Source organism: Xenopus laevis, chromosome 9_10L, assembly GCF_017654675.1.
Source record: "Xenopus laevis strain J_2021 chromosome 9_10L, Xenopus_laevis_v10.1, whole genome shotgun sequence".
NCBI classification, from domain to species: domain Eukaryota; kingdom Metazoa; phylum Chordata; class Amphibia; order Anura; family Pipidae; genus Xenopus; species Xenopus laevis.
The window spans coordinates 51,124,240-51,149,043 of record NC_054387.1 but is presented as its reverse complement, the minus strand read 5'-3'; the positions used below and the strand labels follow the sequence as shown (position 1 = coordinate 51,149,043).

Sequence of the window (24,804 nt, the reverse complement as noted above, 5' to 3'; positions counted from 1 at the left end):
ACAACCTAAACCAACAAAAGTAAAAGGCAGTATGGGAATATTTTAGCAGCAGGGGGAGGGGGGCACCTGTGAGTCTCAGACTGATGTCAATAGTTAATTTATTCCCATTTAATAAGAGGAAGCTGCTGTGTTTGGTATTATCATTCCTGGGGATTATTAGGATATGAATGTCTGTAGCTGAGACTGCCTGAGAGCTCCTTATGAAACCCAAGAGCACAAATCTGGGATAACTGCATTTTTTCCCCTCTGAGTATTGTTTTATTAACACTAAACACAGTCTGAGCCTCGGCTTTTGGTATCTGCTGGGGTCTGTGTCATTACTGGAAGAGAAAGGGACAATTGTGATTAGGTAATGTGCTTACACAATGTACAATGTTAGTTGGAAATAAAGATGCACTGACAGGTGATAGGAAAGATTTGTACTGGTGCAGGAGGTAAATAAGTTATGAAACACACTGAATGCTCACATGAGCGAGTATGTCTTTTTAAAACCAATAAAAATCCCAATGACAAAGTAAGAAGACAATGGGCTGCACATTATGACAAGAGAGCAATTTGTACCTCTGTAAAAGGAATGAATGGAGGGCACGAGGCACAGGTAGATAAGCTGTGGAATCTCTTTCCCTGAGATGGGAAGGCTTATTGGGAATTGAATTACAAGCCAGATGGGAAGGAGGAGGCGAGGGCACACACACACACATGGCTGAGCAGGGACAGGAGATATCACTGGTACTGATTTAATGGAAGGATAACTTGTAAGGGAGAAGCCTGGAATTCATTTGCACTTATACTCAGTGCCTGATAACCTTGCCCATAAGTCTGAGCCACTGTGATGGCTAGTATCTGGGACCAAGGGTTTAAACAATATTCTTATCAATGCTACTTTATTACTATTGTATTAAACACAATTAAGCAGGAACAGCCTCCTAAGCTTGCCCATAGCCTGTACAGAGATACCATAAAATGATGGCATCATAAATATTCCTCTGTACTAAGCACAATTCAGCAGGAACAGTCCCCTAAGTTTGCTTATAGCCTGAACAGAGAGATTCCATAAGTCTTTTTTATCATGAATGGTGTTTTACTAGCCTAGGGCTGCCCCCTGGTGCCTAATCTATAAAATACATGTGGTTAGTTGATGGAGGAAATTATCAGCACTCACGATTAGATGTTCCACAATGCCTGGGTGCACGCCACCAACTGTTCACTTGATATTCCCATAACCATGAAGAAGCTGCACTCTCAGGTCTTACGAATATAAAGGATTTTTATTATAAACATTCACTAACATTTCTGCTGTTTTCGAAAACAGCAGATACATTAATGAATGTGTTGGAGTTTTCTAAACTGTCTGTAGGAAATCTAGAGATCCACTGACTACGTCTGTGCACGTTAACGGGGTAGAGATGTAGGCACTGCTTTTTCCCTCCATATTCTAAATGGAATTGAAATAAAAGTGCTCCCTTATAAGTTCAAAATCCCACCCATCCCAAGCAGTGAACTTTGCTTTGTGGTTATTGTGTGTGGGTGGATATATGAAATACCCCTGGGTTTTCTAGTTACTCAGAACCCCCCAATAAGAGATAGAGAGCTGTAATTCCAATGGCCTAACTACCAATTGCGCGGTGTACCTGGGCCTGCCGGAGACACAATAAGCCATATCTAGGGGGGGCAAGGCAGAGGAAAATTTTCCGACACGCAATTCTGTAATGCATTCTACATCTGGGTCCACCTTTGATTAGTTATGCCACTACATAAATCACCTGCCCTAGTTACAAAGAATAAAGTTGAGGGACAGAGCTAAGCTAGAATCTTGGCACATGAATGCAGTTTTGCACTGAGCTCCCATCTCTATCCTGAACACACACTATTTTACACCACAAGTGCAATAAATCAGATTGTTGGATTCACTGTACCAAGACGCAGGCAAATCACTTTTACCACAAATGCTGATGTCAATGTAATTCTTTCTATTTCCCGAGCAAGTTCACCACAAACACCTTTAGGGGACAGCTGGTACATTTCATAAAATGTGTCTCTCACATCAGAGTGGTAAACCCACAGTTCAATGCGAGAGAGAAAAGAACTGTTAGATCAGGGAAATTGGACAGACGAATATAAAACTCAGTTAAACATTATGTTAAAGTGGATTTTTTTTTTGGTCCCATTGCTGCTGAACACACTACATTCTCAGATGGTGAGTTTTAGTTCAGCTACAGCTTGGTAAAGGCTTTATATGAAGAGTATGTCCCTATATATTTCATGTAGAAGAATCCCATTAGGATGGAATGTCGATGGGACCATGAGGAACAGAGTAGGAAATATAGTATGGCTGTTTGGCTAAAGAGCTTAGGATAAAGCGAGAGATTTGTGCCTGGAATATGCCGCAGTAAAATGTCCTGCTACATGGACAGAAAAGAATGGGTTAAAACCATGTATTTTTAGTATAAGAGGGTCATAAAGCTGATCTAATCTCAGGGTGGTAAATAATTGATCCCTAGAGCTTCAGATGGCAAGTTTTTGAGTCAACTGCCTTTATTAATTGTTGCTTTATGTTTTAGCCAATTATACCGCAAAGCTGCCCATGCATTGCTGTAGTCCAGTATCCTATCCAATGGAATAGTCCCATCAGCCGGCTATGTGTCGTTATTTACCAGGTAGCTTAAAGGAAACCCACTAGTAAATGTCTGCAGGAGCTGAAATACCTGAGATTTTACATTGTAAGTCTACACTTTCATTGGTAGAATAGCATATAATCATGTTCGCTACTTCCATTATATATAACAAGAGTATTCCATGTTGGTTTCAGCACTGTGCACATTACCAGGCTCCGACGTCCCCTCGGCTATCTGTAGTGTAGTCATTCATGCAGTTCAGTAGGGTGTTATAAACCAGGGCGATATTCTCCCTGCACACGGCTTCCTCTGCACATCCATCCCCCTTAACTCCAACTGTCTGGCAAACCCTGGATAAAGAGAGACGTTATATTATAAGCAGGGAGATGTGATGACATTTTCAGTCAGTAAAAGGAACACAGTCTGTGATTGTCAACAAAAAAACACAAGCTGTCTAGGACTGAAATATCCCCACTGAAAAGGTTACCAATGTAAGTAACAGATCCTACATACAATTAGAAACCAGTGCAACATGCAAAAAAATAAATTGGTAACTAGCCACATTGTATGAAAACTTGGCATGTGACCAGATGTAGACTGGTGCAATGGCAAATATACTTAATTAAAGTAAAACCATACCCCCGAACAATGTAGGTCTCTATAAAAAGATACAGCTCATATGTAAAACCCTGCTTCATGTAAATAAACCATTTTCATAATAATATACTTTTTAGTAGTATGTGCCATTGTGTAAACATTAATAAAAAACTGCCATTTGAAAAAATAAGGGCCGTCCCCAGGGATCATAGGATTCACAGTGCACACAAACAAACCATACGTTAGTTCACATGAGCCAATTTACAGACAGAGTTCTGTCTTTTACTTCCACACTTGTTCCTGTTACAGTTAGAGCTGCAGTAGTTCTGGTCAGGTGATCTTTGAGACAGCACACAGACCATCACAAAATGGTGGCTCAAGGCAAGAGATGTAAAAGGACAATATTTACTTAAAGGGCAACTCCTGCTTCCAAACCAAAATTTGATAAAGAGGCCCACATAACACAGAAACCCCTAATATATCCATCACAGTTACCTGCTTCTTCAAAAAATATGAATAAATGCTGAAATCCAGCTGTTTAACAGTTCTTCTCTTTCTGCATCATTTGAAATCCTGGCAGGAAAGGAGGGACTAAAACACTTATGTTACAAATTGTAACAACTTCTCCACAGCTTACAGACAGCATGCAGGAACTACACAACCCACAATGCATTGCACTGTTATGCCCCTTTCTTTATTGAAATCACGTGTGCAGGATATTGTGGGTTTGGAGAATGCAGGCTAAAGACAGATGGCTGCTGATACAAAGTAACAGTAGTCAGTCAGCTCAGCAAAGTAGTCAGACAGATCAGCAGGAGAGCAGGGGGCTAGACTTAGGGAACTGTCAGATAAAAATAATGAAAGTCTGCATATTTCTTAAATGATGTGTATTGCAAAGTTGCTTGAAATGATGTTTACTTTTCAAAAAGCTTACATTATGTTTTTTTGGAGTTCCCCTTTAAATATATATATACATATACATACATACATATATATATATATATATATATATATTGTATCTGTTGCTTAAATATTCATTTTGGGAGTAAAGCTTTTCTTTAAATTAAGGGAACATATTTAATAGAGGACTGACCCGAAAGGCAAAAAAGGGAGAAGCCAAACAACTATTATTAAAAATCGATTTAGGGCTTAGGGTATAAACTTGAAATTCATGGTATTTCATTAATAACCTCACAGATACAATTGCACCTATGCATGGCACTCATTTATTCTTGAGTGAGGAAAAAAGAATAAGACCGACCCCTAAAATGTCTCTGTGCTATGCTTTATGCAATGCCATTACCAAAGCAGTCAGGAAGAGTGAACCTGCAGAGCGGGTCAGTTGGGCACAGCCTATATAATTGTTGCAGACTTTTATAAGGCACATAGAAACCTCACAGCAGCATTGGAAAAATGTGTTTTTCTATCAGAGCATATAAAAACACATACTAGTAAACTGCCTATGCTAACATCTAAAGGCCTGTAGACGAGTTGAGAATTGTGGGGCATACAACAGCACCCAGGTTGGCATTGTGCTATTCACCATGGTCCTACTAGATGATTAACCCCATGGAAAGACAAGGAAAATGTCTAATGATGAACATGGGGTGAAGTTCTGAATTGGAACTTGGCTGGCTGGCTGGCCAAGAACATCATTAAGTGAGGGGTGTCCGGGCAGACACCAGGGGAGCCATTTCCAAGGCCATGCATGCAGTAGAAGATACTATATAAAGGTGTGTGGAACTGTTATTGACAGATAATTGGTTGGGACCAAAAACCTGAGATAAACATGATTTCTGTGATTGCTCCTGACGACTGGAGGAGGAGTCAGGAAGTGAACCAACAATCAGAATGGAGACAATGACAGGCTATACACACAGCAATATGGCATCAGGGAACTATGTTCTGTATATGAGATGCATACCATCGCCCAGATTTAAGTTTACATACACAAAATATATTCTGGAAATAAAGAGGAAGAACTTACTGAGCGATGGCCTTCAGGGCATCCCTTCTGGACTCTGCAAAGCCAACATCTTTTCTAGAAATGCAGGTGACTTTCCTTAGACCATCCAGTACCTTAAAGTTAAAGGATCAGTGTAACGACACACTCAGCTACATGAAATGCAGATAGAACTTGCACAGGGTTCAGTGGGTTTTGTACACATTTTAGCGCGATAAACATGGAGGGGGTCACTTGACATGGTCAGTAGTCTGTGAGGCAGGTCACTGCTGAAGTGATACTCATGGAACTGTCTGGTAATAAAGCAGTAGCCCTGTTTTGCTTTATGACAAGGATTCTAGAAAATAAAATTGAGGATCTTCATCCCCATAAAGCATAAAACAGGATCAGTTACGCTGATGCACTGGTGCCTGGGAACTCTGTCAATAAATGAAGACCCTTAAGATGAAAAAGAAAACTTATTGCGTAAATTAGGCATGCACCGAATCCCCTATTTTAGGATTCGGATGAAACCTCAAGCCTTAATTTGCATATGTAAATTAGGGAAAAGAGGGGGATAGAGAACTGTGTGCACAGCACTTGGTTAAAACATTTTTGATTTCCATGTTTTTTGGATTTGGTTCAGCCAGGCACTTGGATTCGGCCGAATCTTAGTTGAATCCCGAACCGAATCCTGGATTCAGTGTGACTGCAGTATCCCTTTATTACCATTTAGGCTCTGCTCCATGTTCTTAAATAAGGGTAGATTAAACACCTAGGGGCAGTCAATTTTTCCTGCAGGATTATCATGTAGATGCCACAAAGGGAGCAGTCACACAGACATCACAGATGGTACTCTTTATCTACAGGACCAGGTAGAGAACAGAATTGTAGATTGGATATATTGGAGAAAGGTAGTGAGTGTGGCAGTTAATATGCAGCCAGGGTGAAGACTACAGGCAAACTACCAGCCATCACTACTCTACAGCTCCCATAATTCCCAGTCGGGACATGATCTCATTGACTATTGGCTTTCTAGGAGATGTAGCTTCCCCTTATGCCCCCAGGAAATAAATAAATATATATATATATATATATATATATATATATATATATATATATATATATATATCCTATACCAGAAGCCCTGGTGTTCACAGCAAGTGTAGACCCCAGTTTTCAGCAGATGAGCAACTGTTTCATCATCTCAGATGTCAACCCATGGCATCTTGATAAGACAGAGTTTGCTTGTGTGTGCAAGCCTTATTCCTTGACTACTTTCCCACTCCTTAGCCCAACCTACCTGCTGGAGCTTGCCTTTCAGAAGAAACTGTGGAAGGCCCCCCAGGGCCAGAGAAAAACCGCAGCGAACCATCTCTTCATTGCTCTGCAGCTCCGAGGTGAATTGCTTCACAATGTCGTCTACAAATCACACATAGAGAACGAGGGGCAGTTAGTTATAATGCAAGAAACTAACGGGCACAGTTACTGTAAATTAAAGCTAGACAAAATGCAGAATTTTCAGTGCACAGTTGGTATGAGGTCCATGTCCTAAAAAGCTTACAATCTAAGTCATCATACGTTGCTCCTTTATAACAAGGGAACAAACGGACACTGCTTTATACAAGCTTCTTCCTCTACCGGCATATGAAATATAACAATAGGGGTCATATTTTAAAGATTCAGCAGCAGCAGCTGACCCCACCCCATGTATGTGGCACCCACTGCTTTGTGAGATACAGGGGGTAAAAAGGAGGACAATGAAGGTTAACAAGCAGTTGTTCAGTTATGAACCAATTGCTGGTCCAGGGGCCAAACAATATCATAATACTGATTTCAACCACAGCATTGGTGGGCAAATCAGGTAAAGATGCAATTCACCAAATAAACAGATCTTATAGTGTATGCCCACCTTAAGTCTCTACTTCTGTAGTAAACACCAACAAAAAAAAATCACACTTATGACATATGAAGACCCTATCTGAACCCTGACCAACCAAATTAATTTGGCCAGATGGAATGGACTAAAGAACTAGCTCACAGGGGTCCCCAGGGACTAATTGATTGTGATAGGAATGGGATAATAGGGGGTGCTAACTGATAACCTCACACCTTTGTTAATGGGAATAAACCCAAATTACGGGGTACATTTACCAAAGAGTGAATTTAGAGCTCGTGGCAGTCGGTTAGCGTGAAAATCCCCCTCTCTCTATTCATTTCTATGGGATTTTCAATGGGTGAAAGTGAGAATTCACCCTTTGATAAATACACTCCTAAAAATCCAATAGAACTGAGAATTGAGAGTGAAGGAATTTCACTTTTGAGCACTAAATTCACTCTTTGGTAAATATACCTTCCAATATAAGAATGTTTGCAATGCATAAAGCAAGTGTGTCTATTGAGGTTCTGCTGGATTACCATAATCAGCATGTAGCTGCTACTAGTAGCTCCGGGGCTACTTGTAGCAGCTACTTTTTGTGGCTACAAAATACCCTGCCATAGACAATACTGAGAATTGGCTCTGCTGAAATGCACCTAGTGTTTCTGTAAAGCCAATTATCACTATTTTCTATTTTGTAGCCATGGCAAGTAGCTGCTACTAGTAGCTCTGCGTGTCTTCACCGGGCTATTCCACACGGGGAGATAGCGACGCGTTTGCGGTCGCGGCGACAAAGCGCCGCGACAGTCGCCGCGACCGGCGCAGGCGACAGTTTTGTATGGGCGCCTATGTAAAAACGCCTGTGCTAACCACACGAGGCGATGCGCTTTTCAACAGTCGCCTGAAAAAGCCTGGCGAGGCATTTTCAGGCGACTGTTGAAAAGCGCATCGCCTCGTGTGGTTAGCACAGGCGTTTTTACATAGGCGCCCATACAAAACGGTCGCCTGCGCCGGTCGCGGCGACTGTCGCGGCGCTTTGTCGCCGCGACCGCAAACGCGTCGCTATCTCCCCGTGTGGACTAGCCCTTAGACTAAAGGTGACGTTAAATCCACTAGCCTCTGGAAGCTGATTCCTAATTAAAAGGGCCAATAAAACAATAAAATTCAAATATCCCCATACACATAAAAATTATTTAAATGTACTAAGTCTGGTTTTGCTGTTCCTTTAAATCAAAATGATTCAAATAATTATCAGGCTCTCTAGAGCTCTGCTGCCCTCTGATGGTCATGTATATTTATTGTAAGGCAAATTAAGGTCAACTTAAAGTGAAGCGACGCTTATCATTATAAAATTATGAACATTTAGTTTGTAACCTCTGAAAATTTGTTCAGAATTAAAATAGCAACAAAATTAAATTATACCAGAAATGTAGACTTATTTACCCTTAAAATGACTTCTTCCCTGTATGACGGGTATACGTATACATTGTCAAAGATCAAGATGTCTTGTTATGACTTGCCTTGCCCAAAGGAAGGTGCAGGCAAAATAGATACCATTTTTTGAATAAATGATTTCACTAGTTCATTCTGGGGTCAGTTGTGACTGTCTCTATGTCCTTTTCTGGTCTTGCTTTATGGCAAGGATTGTAGCAATTGATACCCTGAAAGTGACTGTATGAGGGATCAGCTGAGCATCTACAGGTGCTTATCTTATTGTCACATTGTATTATCCCAAGACACAAGCCATTGCAGACCTCTGCCAGCTCTTTAATAAGCGTTGCTCAATCCAGGCCGGGAACACCCTGAATTCCACAAGGGCAGGGTGCAATTAATTGCTTCCATCCCTCCCAGGCCACTGTTTTCTCGCTCATATGTTTTTATGACCTGATAAAAATCCGTCCGTGGATGTTTTTATGACATATGACAGAATCTGTTCAGCTGCACCTGGGAGGGGTACAAGGGATAGGCCGGGTGCTATATGGGTGCTGCCCTTTGGGAAAATGCTATTTTGAGCACTGCAGGTTATTAGGCGCTTGGTGCTTTAAGGATAAAAGAGTGAATCGCTTACCATTTGTATGGGCTACTGTGGCTCGTTCCTGGTAATACTCCTGGCACAGGGTAGAGAGGGCTGACACAGCAGATTCCTGCCATCCAACCAAAACAAGAGGATTAGCACAATATAAAGAGGAACAACAGGAACTTTCAATAGGCCAGTCACTAAAGATCCCATTGACTCTTTTTAAAGGGAAAGTTTGGCTTCAGGACAGGGAGTCAAAATAGGCCCTGGCATTCTGAGTACACAGAACATACCTCCCAACATTTGCTGCACGTAGTGAAGTGAAGATGTTTTGACCACACCCATTTTATGGCCACACCCCCTAAATACAACATCCATTTTACAAAATTTGGCAGGTTATGGAAAGTTTGAAAACCTTTCTGGGGGTTTTAGGGTCAGGTTTTATATTATTACAGTTTGCTAATGAAAGTGAATTTGCCATTTAAAGGGATACTATCATGGGAAAAATGTTTTTTTTTCAAAACGTACCAGTTAATAGTGCTGCTCCAGCAGACTTCTGCACTGAAATGCATTTCTCAAAAGAGCAAACAGATTTTTTTTTGACATGGGGCTAGACATATTGTCAGTTTCCCAGCTGTCCCTGTTCATGTGACTTTTTGTGCTCTGATAAACTTCAGTCACTTTTTACTGCACTGCAAGTTGGAGTGATATCAGCCTCTCCCTGTCCTCCCCCATCTAAGAACAACACTCAATAGTAAAATCAAGGTCCCACCGTGAAACATTCAGTTACATTGAGTAAGAGAAACTACAGCCTGCCAGAAAGCAGTGATACCCTAAAGTGCTGGCTCTTTCTGAAAGCACATGACCAGGCAAAATAGCCTGAGATGGCTGCCTACACACCAATATTACAGCTACAAATAATACACTTGCTCACCCAGGAATGAAATTTTATATGGTAGAGTGAATTATTTGCAGTGTAAATATTAGAAATAAAAATGACATCATAAAAATCATGACAGAATCTTTTTAAACTGCAAGTCACAGTTTGCCCAAGAGACCTGCTTATCTTAAATTGTTACAAATGTATCATTCTGCAGGCGCTGAGTGTCCAGGGCTCTCTGCCAAGAGCCTGTTTTTTAATTAAAGGAAAACTATACCCCCCAAACAATGTAGGTCTCTATTAAAAGATACTGAGTAAAACAGCTCATGTGTAAAACCCTGCTTCATGTAAATGAACCATTAGCATAATAATATACTTTTTTAGTAGTATGTGCCATTGGGTAATCATAAATAGAAAATTGCCATTTTAAAAAATAACGGCCAACCCCTGAGATCGTAAGATTCACTGTGCACACATACAAACCACATGTAAGGTCACATGAGCCAATTAACAGACACAGTTCTGCCTTTTGCTTCCTCACTTCTTCCTGTTACAGTTAGTGTTGTAGTATTTCTGGTCAGGTGATCTCTGAGGCAGCACAGATAGAGTCACGAAATGGTGGTTCAAGGCAAGAGATGTAAAAGGGCAATATTTATGTAAATATATATTCCAGTTTGGTAAGATTCTTTAATATGTCATTCAATTTGATATAAACTATCTGTTGCTTAAGTATTCATTTTGGGGGTATAGTTTTCCTTTAAATTGCATTTCGGTAACAAACCAGGACTGAGCTGTCAAAATCAGTACTGTCCCAGAAAAAAGGGATAGTTGAGACCTATGACACAGAGGCCCAAACAGCCCCTCTCCAGCCCACTAAATAGTGCTATCTATAACATCTTACAGTAGCCCCCCACAGATTGCGAGTCCAGGCCTGCTTTAAATGAACTGTAAAAGTACCCTAAGCAGCATCTGCATTTTGTATTTTTATCTTCCTTTTTTGCAATATATATGACTTTGGGCTTCCTATTTTTATATGGTCATGGAACTCTTTGGTTACATATAATATCCCTAGATTTTACAATAAGGGTTTATTATTCGCTATGTATCTTTGACATATTTGACAGCAGCCATGTTTTTCTCTTATTAAACAAAAAAACTATTGGGTGGAGTTAAACTCTTTAAACTTCGTGGCTATTCAGTTCTGCTGAATTATATAACCAATCATTTCCAATTTGCCATTGGAGAAATTGAGATTTTTCATGGCCATTAATGCTTGAATACAGTTTGGGAGGGAACTCCTGCGCTGTTAATTTTCCTTGGGTATTGCAAAAGCACGTTACTTCGCCTAATGCTTATGTGGAATAAACCCCTTCACAAATGCCAATCCCCAGAGATTTAATGCAAGAAAAGTACCTTAATCTTCTGCCTAGCAGTGCTGGAGAACAGATGAAGGCTCTTTAAACTGTCGTTGATCAGCCACAGCCACCCACCTGCAAAAAAGCACATACGACTAAAGGCACTGGCGCTGGGTAAAAATCTGCTCTCATGTCTGCGGAGATACACTGTATATACACTGAGCATGTGCAGTGCCACTGACACACAAAGACACCTAACAAGATCCAAGATGGGGAGCTCCTGTGGATAAAATTGAAGGCCTGGATCACTACTGCCATAGGGTTCTGTATTATTTTTTAGGCTTTAGGTAAAGCTCTGGGGAAACTTTCTTTGGCTCAAAGGTTTATACACAAGGCATTTATACACTTGCATGGATTTTCTGTGGGGCCTGTACCCATAACAGCAGAGATGTATGCTTCTACAGGGATAGACAAATAGGGCAAAATGAAAACAGTTAATATCTGACAGGCTGCAAGGCAACATGACGCTTCTCCGCTGGCTGAAAAACATGAGCCGTGGCCCTTAGTATGACACAGTACAATGCTTCCACTTACCAATAATATCTTCTCCAGGATGAGGGAATTTGGAGAGTGAAAGTTTCTCCACTAAGCAGCAGACTGCAAGGGGAACAGAGGATTACAAGAGGCCGATACAGATACTGAGACGTGCACATTCACCTGTAGGACAATTCGACTTAAAATTAAGGCAAATCCCCTGGCTTTCTGCTAAATCTCCTTAATGCACTCCCCATGAATACAAGCAGTAATCCCACTTTGCAATCTCGTCATTTATACCCCACAGACTGGGCATCGGGATGGGACCAAATCCTATTTTTAAGGCAGGTGAGATTAATGAGATTGGGATCTGCGCACACTTTATCTTGCAGGTCCATTTGGGATGTCTGGGGGTTATTATATAGGTGTGGGCCACTGGGATGGCCGAATAAGAGAAGGCAGCTTTGAGCCGATAAATATACGGCAAGTCATGCGTTTCAGTCATGTCTGCGGAGATTTAAACCTATGAACGGACTTACCTGCAGGTCTCATTAACTCTCCACCCAGGCCCCTAGGGGAAAAATAAGAAATGTGGATTATTTTGGGGCTGTCACATAAATCTAAACAATTTTCCATGTCAGTTAACTAGCTCGGGGCAATGTACATGTAACTTTCCATATAGCCGGGTCACTAAACTGCAACTCCCATCCCGTCCCAACACAATGGCCAACCTTCTATGGAACCCCTTTTAAACCTTTGGGATCAAATAGTTATAAAAGGATCATCATCCAGCCAGTGTCCATGGTCCTATTAAAGATGCTACAGAAGGGAAGGAGTCTGGGCCTATCCACTGAGGCTAGAATGATTTGCATATAGTGTCCAATGATATCCACTGCCCAGAGTTGCACAAATCTTCCCCTCCCCAGCCTAAAGCACGAGCTGTAGTATCTGCATGTGGTTAGATGGATGGATTTGGCCTATAGAAGAAAAGTGTATGCAAACCAGGGATTATTTTGTATAAATGTCAGGTTTTTACCGTTTGCTCTATTTGCCTATGCAAGCCGAAATGTGTCTGATGTTGCCAGTTTGGGAAGTACCTGTTTTGCTCTGGAGAAGATTTAAATTAAAAATTTGACCTCCAAAAGACCTATGTATTCTAAACATCCCCAACAATCCCATGAACTGAATCTGTACAATCAGTACCCTTATCTAGATGTAACTGACAGGACATAATTTAAATGCTACGTATTAGTTGCTGAGGATTCTGGGAGTTCAGCTACAGCTTGAAGGATATAATAGGTAAATCTACATTCTCTATCAACAGAAAGTATGTTATGTGTATGACTGGTATGAAGAGAATTTACATGGGGCTCTTATTTCCTTTCCAAATCAATTTGCATGAAATTTCCAGGCAGTATTTAAGGACATCCCCTCGGATGACTGGCAGTCTGAGAAAACTGGTCCTACTGGGTCTGTAATGCTAATTACCCGGACCAAACAACATGCCCTAAAAGCAGTTACTGGCTACAAATAACTATACAGGAGATTAAAAGGACACTGGAACAGTATTATAGTATCTCTCTGTACAGACTATGAGCAAACTTAGGGGGCTGTTCCTACTGAATTGTACTTAGTACAGAGGAATACCTATGCTGCCATAGTTTTATGGGATCTCTCTGTACAGACTATGAGCAAACGTAGGAGGCTGTTCCTACTGAATCGTGCTTAGTACAGAGGAATACCTATGCTGCCATAGGTTTTATGGTATCTCTCTGTACAGGCTATGAGCAAAATTAGAAAACTGTTCCTGCTGAATTGTGCTTAGTACAAAAGAATGATGGCATAGTTTTATGGTGTCTCATATCAGGCTATGCTAAAATTAGCCATATTTATAAGATGATAAAATCGTACAGGAAATGCTTGATTGTTTAGGGCAGTTATTTCTGGGACAATTTATAAACACCCATACATTTTATTAGAAGAGGGAGCCTACAAGCGCTGCAGAGATCTCAGCTCTTCCCATTTGCAGCAAGTGGCAGATGTTAAGGAGTGGTTCACATTTGAGTTAATATATAATATGTTATAGAATGTCTAATTCTAAGCAACGTTTCAATTGGCCTTCATGTTAAATTTGAAAAGGACTTTTGTTTTACAGATTTTAATGTCTGGGTGACAGGTCCACTTAAGATGGAGTCAGCAACTCCCATTTGAGAGTTGGAAAAGAAGAAGGCAAATAATTCAAAAACTATACAAAAGAAAAAATGAATGCTTGGAGGCCAGTTTTGGTTTTATATAAACCAGTGTACTGCCAAACAGAGCCTACTGTAGGCTGCCAGTCCTCATAAGGGTTGCAAATAGTTGATCACAGCCCATAATTGGTACCCCCAGAAACTTTTTGCATGCTTATGTTCCTCTCCAACTATTTTTTACATTTGACTGTGGCGCCTGGGTAAAATAAAGGTTGGGGACCCCTGGTCTATGGGATGACAAGCAAACAGAAGAGTGCCTTCATGGGATTTGTGGTAGAGGAACATGGGGCAAGCCAAAAAGGGGGTCCTTATATGCAGACTCAACATATTTGGTTGTTTTTTGCAAAATTGCTCACCTAATATGGGGACGTTTTTAAATACCCACAAAATTATATCGTATTATGAGGGCATACGAGCAATGTCGGCATAATACCAAAACACACCCTGCGGTGAGCCAACTTCCATGCAGTGTTTACCAGCAAATATCTGTCTGAATATTTTAAGCAAAGAAGTCCACTCCCAGATTTTTTTTCACCACCCTACAGGTACATAAAGCAGAAATTCTTCATACCAAGCATTTCCAACATAGCACAGCATGCAGATATGCTCATATTTGTCATTACTTCATGATAAGGGCATGTGACTAGTAGACTCAGGTTTCCTTTGGGCTGAGGGCACACGGAATGACCACTGCCTCCTCCCACGAACAGGAGACGTGTGAATGCACGAGTACTTTTCAGCCCAAAATTACTTGCTACAGACTTTCAGGCTGAAAAGTCCAAATACTAAAATTGTTACATGTTTCCTGGTCATGAAAATGGTACATATATTGGTGGCAGTTTAAAGGAATTGTTCAGTATAAAAATAAAAACTGGTTTAATATATAGGCTGTGCAAAAAAAAAAATTGTTTTCAATTAATTAGCCAAAAATTCATCTATAAAGGCTGGAGTGACTGGATGTCTAACATGACAGAACACTACTTCCTGCTTTGCAGCTCTCTCGGTTTCCACTGATTGGTTACCAGGCAGTTACCAATCAGTCACTTGAGGGGGGCACATGGGTCATAATAACTGTTTGCTTTAGAATCTGAGCTGAATGCTGAGGATCAATTGCAAACTCACTGAACAGTTATGTCCCATGTGGCCCCCATCAAGTAGCAGTAGCTGACTAACTCGGAGTTAGAGAGCTGAAAAGCAGGAAGTAGCATTCTGTTCTTTTATGTTAGACAGTCATTCCAGCCTTTATAGATTACAATTTTGGCTAACTACATATATTAGAAATATTTTTTATTTTGCAAAGCCTATCTATTTACCCAGTTTTTACACTGAACCGGTCCTTTAAGGCACTTCTCAAAAAAGATATACCCTGCCCAGAGGGTAAGGTAAAGGGTACATACAGAATGAGTAACCCAAGATGTACTCTGCCCAGGAAGAGCAAGGTGAATGGTATATACAAATGAACAGCCATCGATGTACACCTCCTTGAATGAGGGCAAGGTGAGTGGTACATACAGAATGAGTATCTGTCCAGACAGAGGGTAGTTTTAGTGGTACCACTTTTTTATGGATTAGCATTGTTCTTTCTTCCAAATATCGAATATTCTATAGGCAAAATTTTATTTCAACCGGTGATAAAACCATGATGATAACTATATTTACGTGTGTAAACGTTACTCTCTCTTTTAACCTAGCATTAAGAAAGACAATATCATTCACAATATTCACAGAATATTTCCCAGCCTTGACAGACAGGTCGATGTAACGGGTGAAGAGGAATGCCCAGTAGACCATGGCAAGCAGAAAACATTATCTCCTCCCTACACAAAGGACCGTCGGCAAGTCTCACCTGTATAGCTGGCGCTCCTGGAGCTGAAAATAAACCAAAGAAAGGATGTGTGTTCAGTCAGGGCATTTTTTAGTAAGATCTTATAGACAAGCATTTCACGGTTACCATTCTGTTTAACGGTGTTATGGGAAAGTCTCTAAGTAAATGCGTCCTGTTTATGGTAGGGATTAGCGTCTTTTGGTCCACCATAAAAGGGGAAGTTTTACTGAAAATTATCTTTCAGTGTGCAAAGTATACTGCATGCTTGCAAATCATTATCTGGAGAGGTGCAGCTGAGCACCCTGCTCCCCCAACATGAAGATATCAACAAACAATGAAAACATCTCTCTTTTTTTTACAGACCTGCACCTGACCCAGACCAGCGCACCTGCACTGCCTCTGGTGTCTATCCCTACCCGAACCCACCTCAAGGAAGTCCCTTTCTGAACCCACCCACTCCTTGAAGTGTAGTCAGTATTTCAGGACAGACAGAACCTCCTTGGGCACCAGGGAGCTCAGTTTTTTTAGGTTTTAACACTGGCTGCAACCTTCCAGATACCGGTGGGTCCTTCACACACTTGGGATGTGTTTTTTTCTGCCCAAATCCTGACTGATTTGCAGGTATTCTGCGGGTAACCAACCAACTGCAGGACTCTAATCCTTGGTACAACATTGTGTTCCAATGATAGGAGAGGTGCGCAGTCCGATATGATCCCTGTGAGTTTGATTGCTTGAGGAGATGATGCTAATCAGGAGCACTTTATATGCCTAAAGAAATTGGGTCTCTGGTGGCTGCTGCCCACTGATTGATATGCAAAGGTGTCAATATTTACTCACTTTCGGGTGAATTGCTGTAAGTCCTGCCAGTGTTTCATTGTTCAGATAATCAGAAAGCAGCCTGTAAATACAATCAAACAGTGATTAGAGATCATTAAAGAGACTCAGTGCCTTGTGCCTTTATCTTTATATATGTATATAAATAATGTCTATAACCCCCCCCCCCCCTTCTCGAAAAAAGGGCTGCTTGGTGTGTAAATACATAGACAGCAAGCCTTATGTTTTCTCAAAACACTGATTTAGTCTTGGAAAGTGTGCGTCTGAGTGATTCTAACTCCTGATTTCTTGTTGGATGAAAGAGGGGCTTGTGGGATATTCAAGAAAATGATGGTGCATTTAAGCAGGCTTCCCCAAAGCACAGCATATCTGTGGGGTACAAATCTATTTGAAGAGGGGCTTGGAGTCATAACAATGATGGACTTCCAGAAAGCTTTCACAGGCAATAAAAAAAAGAGCTGTTTAAGGGTAAGGCCACACTGGGCGTTTCAGGGAGATTTAGTCACCTGGCGACTAATCGCCTAGTCTTTGCGGCGACCAATCTCCCCGAACGCCTTCCCTTCACTCTGCGCTGGCTAAAATGGAAAATTGCCAGCGCTAATCACACGTGGCGATTTGTTTTCCGAAGTCGCCCGAAGTTGCCTCACGGAAACTTTGTGTGAATTTGGAAAACGGATAAATCTCCCCGAAACGCCCAGTGTGGCCTTACCCTAAGTGCCGTGCAGACATTATAATCTTCTAGCAGTTTACCTGTTGCACTGAGCCGACAGTTTGTACACGGCATGGGTGATTTCCGCACAAGCTAAGATTGCCCCATGGCGCGTGTGTAAGTCCGTTCCGATGGCCAGAGGGAGCAGACGCGGCAAAACTAGGAGACAAAAAAGCTGAAATCATTTGTCTGAAACAGGTTCTTTATTTGCTTAGTGAATACCTCAGGCAGCATGCAGCATGGGCCTTTGTTATTTCATGGTAGGTTACTGACAAGGACATTATTCTCCCAGACTCCTTCAGTCTGAGTGCTTTCCCCCGGGTACTTACCTGTCTTTGTCATATACTCTGGGGCTGTGGGAGTGAGGTTGTGTAAGGCCTTAGTGGACAGCTCTCGTACAACCCTGTAAAGAAGATGATTTACATGACGCACTTTATCAAAGAATTATATCAATGTAGATTAGGGATAGGAAGACACTTGTGCATACCATATCATTTTAATTTGTCACTGACCACACCAAAGCACTCTCCTATTTCTCCCATCTGAACAAATTGGGGTTTGGATTCCATGTTTTGTGGAGGATTCAGTACTTGGTTGAATCAATAATTATGCACTCCCTGTATCCCTCCTTTAATTTGTATTGATACCGGACAGCAGCTATTTGTACAACCTTTGTGTTAAAGGGGTGGTTCACGTTTAAGTTGACTTTTTAGTTATAGAATAGCTAATTCTAAGAAACTTTTTAATTGGCCAGGCGACCAAATCTCCCTGAATCTCCTAGTGTGGACTAGCCCTAATATTTAAAAGGAGTTGGGGAGCACCACAAGCATCCTGGGGATACCAAATTAGTTGTGATTGGCTATTTCATAGCCACTAGGTGGACTGGCAGCCTACAGAAGGCTCTGTTTGGCAGTACACCTGGTTATTATTCAACCAAAACTTTCCTTCAAGCCAAGAATTCAAAATAATGGAGCAACATGTTGCTCACAAGCCACTAGTTGGGGATCACTGCTCTACATCATACTAAAAATAATTTAAAGGGGAACAACATCTTTAAGTCATCTACCAGCCTTAATCACTTCTCAATCCCACCCAAGAATGAGTGGCAAAGAATTCAGACTGGGTCTGTGCAGCAATGGCAGCCAATACTCTTAACTGAACTGCAGCTCTCAAAACTTAATCTGCTGTACAGAATATTCCAACGAAGGCAGGGTTCCTGTAGCGCTCATATTAGTGCATTGCTCATTTGTTAACAGGTTTTCCAAGCGTACTTTAGCTTTGAGTTTAGCATGTTATTATCCCAGCATGGACGTTATATGGAAAGGTCTTCCTATAAGTAGGATTGTTTAGTTACACTGATGGGCAACAAGGGGCTTAAATGCATGTAGTCCACTCAAAAAGAAAGAGCCGATACCTGTTTTTGCAGCAAACGGGGTGATCCCAAATTTATTCCATGGTGCTAGTGACACTTTACCAAAAGATCATGGTAAAGGTATGATCTTTTGGTAAAGTGTCACTAGCACCATGGAATAAATTTGGGATCACCCCGTTTGCTGCAAAAACAGGTATCGGCTCTTTCTTTTTGATTGGACTCCATGCATTTAAGCCCCTTAGGCCAGTGCCACTCCCTGAATCCCCTCATTTGACCTCGTATGCTTGTATGCATGGGCCACAATGCTGTCATACTCAAACACTGGGACATCAATATGAGCTCCTGCCACAAAGTGAAAGTCAAATAAAATACAAAAAGAATTGTGTTCAAACAAATATATCACTGCATTTGCTATGAGATCCAGGAATGGAGGAACTTTATTAAAGACACTTTAATGATGACGCTTTTCTTGCCTTTTACTTGCAGTCGTAGGGAAGGTAGAGTTAGAGAATTGTTGTGCCTGCTAAAGAAGTACAGTAGAACCCCCATTTTACATTTTTCAGAAGACGATATCATATAAGGCTAAATTGGCAGCTTATTGGTCTGTCAAGTGACATATGGCTAAACCTTGCCCAGATATCGTGCAGAATAGAGAATCACATTGGACAGGGATAGCATCGGCTCTTTGATGTAGTTCTTTCCCAATGGGTCTCTCAAATGATCATTCCAATTAAGCGCAGCATGCTGGTGGCCAAATCAGCCCGTTATTAAACACCTGCAAAATAAGCAGATCTTATACTGTATGCTATGCATAACGGATACTGGAAAATGGAAAAGTATTTATGCAGTCTTCATTCTTGGCTGAGGCCTTGCTTCCTGATTGAAGCAACAAGTTCCTCTATTTGTCTGCAGTGTAAACAAAGCCCGGTGCAAGGCAGTCAGGTGAGGTAGATGTGTTTGGGGTAAGAGGAATGGCCATGGGCTTCTGCTGGTGGCAGGGATCCCATTCTTAGACCATGCTTTGAAGCTGCCCAGTAGACTGTTGCCACAAACACAAACTTTCCAGGTGCAGCCAAACACATGCAAGCTCGGTTTCTGGTGGTTATTTGAAAACATGCGCCCCGGAGACAAAAAAAAAAATAGGATTCAGTAAACAGGCTGTGTGTACAAACAAAATAGTGTTTATGTGACAGCACACTGCTACAGATATGTCCCCTTCACCTCTAGTCTAGGGCACTGTTTATATCTGTATGTACACAAGGTCCGCCTGCTGATTCAGAACAAAATTTGATTGATACGGTTGATGCTGTTTCAGGTCTCTGGGGGACAGAACCCCAGGCAATAAATGGCTGCACCTCAAATTAACACAACAATAAACAATACAGAGGGGGCAATGCATAATATATACTCATGCCCTCTCCACACCAATACACTGGGTACCGTTATACTTACCCATCCCAGTGGTTAATCTTCATTTCCACTAAATGATCGATCATTGACTTGGTGTATTCAGGAAAGCCAGCCACAAACACGCTGCAGCGGGAACATACATATAAAATAGGGGTTCAAGTTTGAGAAGACGAATGATATCACAGATAGGTCAACTTTGTTACTACAGTAAAGGATCTCCCAGGATCCCCAACAGCTAAACTGCCAGCTACCCCATCAAGCTAAAGTACTCTGGAATGACAAATATATTGCCTATACGTAATCACACATGAGCAGTGGCAACATTTAAAAGAAGCAATATTATGGAATACCTTATATTTAGATAACAGTTTGCACGGTTCCCAACTGCAAAATAATCTGCCGTGGTTAATATATCGATGCCATGGGGGAAAGTGCCCTATGATAATGACAAAATAAGTAAAATTTGTATCATGTCATACATACAGTAAAAGAAACAGACAGTGGATTGGCTACGTTAGTGGTCTCTATAACAGAAGGAAGGGGTCTACCCAGAATCCCTATGCTTCTAGGTATAGGTTTCTATGTGATTGTGAAACAGCTTGACTGGGGTTCAAATACCAGTATCAGAGGGGAAAACAATAACTAGCATTTGTTGGTAAAATGAAAAGAAATGAAAAAATCCTAGGGCTATTGACACAACGCAAGGAATATTTACAGCTGTTTCATTACTCTCAGAGCTGTGTTTGTTGTGAATTTATAAAAGACAAAAGCTCCCACAGTCCCTTGCAGTGAGGCATTCCTTGCAGCTTGTAATTACCCCAGATCCCTTTCTAAACCATACGCTGTACAATTTTTTTAAATGAAAATATGATTACTTGCAGAAATACCCAGTGTTACTATAGAAGGGAGCAGAAGTTGTTGGACTGACACGAGGAGGTTAAGCACGTTAAATGTTACCGTACCTGTCTCCCCACATTCTCCTGGAAGGCTGCCTAAAGGAGAGAGAGAGAGAGAGAGCAAACAATGGAAAATGAGATGCCTGAGTATAACCAAATACCAGCAGATGAATGGCAAACAAACAGGCTGCAGCAGAAATGACCCATGGCTTTACATTCTGAAATAAAGTGTGTATTGTTTGTGGAACCAGGCCCCGAGGGTTTTTTTTTTTTTTTATTGTCTCTGCCCTTGCTATATCCTTCCAGGCTGGTGTGTCACATGGTGGTGTGTTAGAGAAGGGTGTGGCGGGAGAGCATGAAGGCGCTGGAGGTGGCAGCCCAAACACAATGAAGGTTGGATTGTTAGCCATTCCTTCTATGGGGAAGTCACTGCAAAATTATTGCGTCTATCAGCAGCCTTCATCATTGGGCACATAAATACATACTGCAACTGACAAGGAGACTTAGCCCTGATGGTGAAACTCTGTCAACAATCAGGCCAAAGCACACTGGGCATTGAAGGAATTGTTCAGTGTAAAAAACTGGTAAATAGATAGGCTGTGCAAAATAAAAAATGTTCCTAATATAGTTAGTTAGCCAAAAATATAATGTATAAAGGCTGGAGTGACTGGATGTCTAACATAATAGCCAGAACATTACTTCCTGCTTTGCAGCTCTCTTGATTTCCACTGATTGGTTACCAGGCAGTGACCAATCAGAGACTTGAGGGGGGCACATGGGTCATAACTGTTGCTTTTGAATCTGAGCTGCATGCTAAGGATCAATTGTAAACTTACTGAACAGTTATGTCCCATGTGGCCCCCCATCAAGTCGCTGACTAACTCAGAGTTAGAGAGCTAAAAAGCAGGAAGTTGGGTTGTGTTCTGTAATGTTAGAGATCCAATCACTCCAGCCTTTATACATTACTATATTAAAAAAATTTTTTTTTTACTTTGCACAACCTCTCTATTTACCCAATTATTATTTTTATAACTGAACTGTTCCTTTAAAGTCATCTGCAGGCAGGTTTGGATTGAGAATCTTAATAGACCCTGGCATTTCAGCTACACAGAGGCCCAAATAGCTCCCTCCCTTCAGGTATACAAGAATTGCAGCATTCAAATTCCACGTTAAAACTACCTTTATTTTACATATAGCATAACATAGCAGAAGGTCCTTTTTCAAGTTAGTTTGAAAAAAATCTGGGTCCAAAACATCACTTTGCTATATGTAAAATAAAGTTTGTTTTAACGCAGAATTTGAGTGCTGCAATCCTTGTATACCTGAAGCAGGCCCGGACTGGCAATCTGTGGGTTCTGGCAAATGCCAGAGGGGCTGCTGTATAGTTCAATAGAAAGATACCATATAGTGGGCTGGTAGGGGGCTGTTTGGGCCTCTGTGTACTTGGAATGGCAGGGCCTATTTTGAGTCCCAGTCCAGGCCTGACCTGAAGTGGAGGTATGTGGAGGTGAACATACTATTTTGCGTGCACCCTGTGAAGATAAGACTTTAAAGGGGTTATGTAATAAAAGCCACAAAGATTGCCCAGTAGCAGTAACCTATAGCAACCAATCAGCAGTTAGTAGTAGTTATGGGTCTCCTGTATAAAAGCAAGCATCGTAATGGTTGCTATGGGTTACTGCTCCTGGGCAACCTTAACACCTTTTATTACATATGGGGGCAAATGTACAAGTGTGCTGGAAAACTGTTGTGATTATTCTCAAATTATAACAGTCTTTGGCGTTTGCCAGAACCCACAGATTGCCAGTAAAGGCCAGTCAGTATTCATGCAGTCGTGAGATAGCAGCCCTCTTGGGGCAGTGAGCATTCATACAGCCATGTAACAGACAGAACTTTATAGGCTTCTTCTGTGATCGTTAGTGTAGAGACAGACGGTTGCATCAGCCTGGTCCATCCAAAATGAATATGAGAGATTCACAGCATATAAATAAGGTGTTTGTAGAACAGGCTGCAGCCCACTGATTACTGCCACTAAGAACCTAAAGGAGGATAGTAAGGGTGAAATCCAGAAGTAGCAGAGCATGTAATGTTAGCCTGGAGCTATGATTACAACACATACAACAGTTACTGACACAGCCCAATACAAAACACACAAGGTACATTTAAAGGCAAATGCACATTATACACACTTGCTTATAACAGCAGTTTAGCATGAAATATAGAGCTTGTTACTGTGTTCCAACCTGCAGCCTCTCCAACCCCCAGTGCCCTAACCCAATGTTATGATTATAAATAAACCGTAAAAGTCACCTGCCACAATACCCCGAAGCAGGTTAAAATCATCTATTCTCTGGACTGTGTGTGAAATGCTTGGAGTTAACTGGCTCCCTTAATTCCTTGAGACAGGTTAAATCCTGAATTCTCTGGATGGCGCGTGGCACGCCTAGGGCTGACTGGACAATACCCAGTAATAATGAATTATGAATAGCTATTAGTTATTTAGCCTGGCAAATAGCAGTGCCAAATACAAAATATAAATGAAAGAGGACTGCAACTTACAGAGGCTGCTCTCCTGCAATTCACATCCCGGTCGAACACTGCGGCAATGACCAGTGCACTGAAAAACAAGAATTCAGTCAGTTTCTGTCAACTGTACATTTATATGTGTGTTTATAACGATAGATTAGGGCAATCACACTCTAGAGAAAGGCTCAAAGCCTTGCAGTATGGGATTCGTTATCCGGAAACCCATTATCTAGAAAGATCCTAATTACGGAAGTCCCATAGACTCCATTTTATCCAAATAATACAATTTTTTTAAAATGATTTCCTTTTTCTCAGTAATAAACCAGTAGCTTGTACTTGATCCAAACTAAGATATAATTAATCCTTATTGGAAGCAAAACCAGCCTATTGGGTTTATTTAATGTTCATATGATTTTCTAGTAGACTTAAAGGGGAACGATCGCAAAAATGACATTTTATTATTAGCTTTAGCATACTGAAACAAGAAAATCTGCAAATACAATCAATTAAAAATTCTGTACATTTTCTGAAATAATCAAGCTTGTTTTCACTATTCCTCTCTCAGAATCTGTTTCTCCTCATTCTGTCATCACTCAGGAGTTGGGTGTCAGATGAATGATCCAATATATCTTATAGGGGGGCAAATTTTGCCTAGAAGATGTATTAGAGCTCAGTCTATTAAAATCACCAGAAATCCTGTCTCTCTACATGCAGAATTTGTGCAAAATGCAGTTATGTTGTTAGATTTTGTTTGTACTGGAATCAGTTATTTGAGTGAGCTCTAATACATCTGCTAGGAAAGGGAGCCCCCCCCCCCCATAAGATATATTGGACACCCAACTGCTGCATGAAGACAGAATAAAGAGAAACTGATGCTGAGAGAGGAATGTTGAATATAAACTTGATTATTTCAGAAACAATGCAGAATTTTTAATTGATTGTATTTAGAAAGTGTTTTGCTTCAGTATGAGGAAGCTTATATTAAATTTTAATTTCCTCGATAGTTCCCCTTAAAGGTATGAAGTTCCAAATTACGGAAAGATCCATTATCCGGAAAGCCCCAGGTCCCAAGCATTCTGGATAACAGGTCCCATACCTGTACAGCAGAAGGTAAAGAAGCACAGGTAGATGGGCTCCATGCCTTTGAGACCAATGAGAAATTGG

At 41.1% G+C, this 24,804-nt stretch overlaps 1 protein-coding gene across 2 annotated transcripts in view; it reads right to left on the bottom strand.

Moving 5' to 3' along the window:
• tbcd.L (tubulin folding cofactor D L homeolog) overlaps positions 1–24,804 on the bottom strand; it is a 111,570-nt gene that overhangs the window by 17,821 nt on the left and 68,945 nt on the right. For both annotated transcript variants that reach the window (XM_041577035.1, XM_018235446.2), the window contains 15 exons: positions 23,674–23,731; positions 21,181–21,210; positions 20,569–20,654; positions 20,261–20,341; positions 17,766–17,839; positions 17,478–17,595; positions 16,731–16,791; positions 15,915–15,937; positions 12,359–12,390; positions 11,880–11,942; positions 11,344–11,420; positions 9,102–9,177; positions 6,458–6,576; positions 5,200–5,291; positions 2,825–2,965 (listed from right to left, as the gene is read on the bottom strand). In XM_041577035.1, the coding sequence (XP_041432969.1) occupies positions 2,825–2,965; positions 5,200–5,291; positions 6,458–6,576; positions 9,102–9,177; positions 11,344–11,420; positions 11,880–11,942; positions 12,359–12,390; positions 15,915–15,937; positions 16,731–16,791; positions 17,478–17,595; positions 17,766–17,839; positions 20,261–20,341; positions 20,569–20,654; positions 21,181–21,210; positions 23,674–23,731 (1,131 nt within the window). The remainder of the gene's footprint in view (positions 1–2,824; positions 2,966–5,199; positions 5,292–6,457; positions 6,577–9,101; positions 9,178–11,343; positions 11,421–11,879; positions 11,943–12,358; positions 12,391–15,914; positions 15,938–16,730; positions 16,792–17,477; positions 17,596–17,765; positions 17,840–20,260; positions 20,342–20,568; positions 20,655–21,180; positions 21,211–23,673; positions 23,732–24,804) is intronic.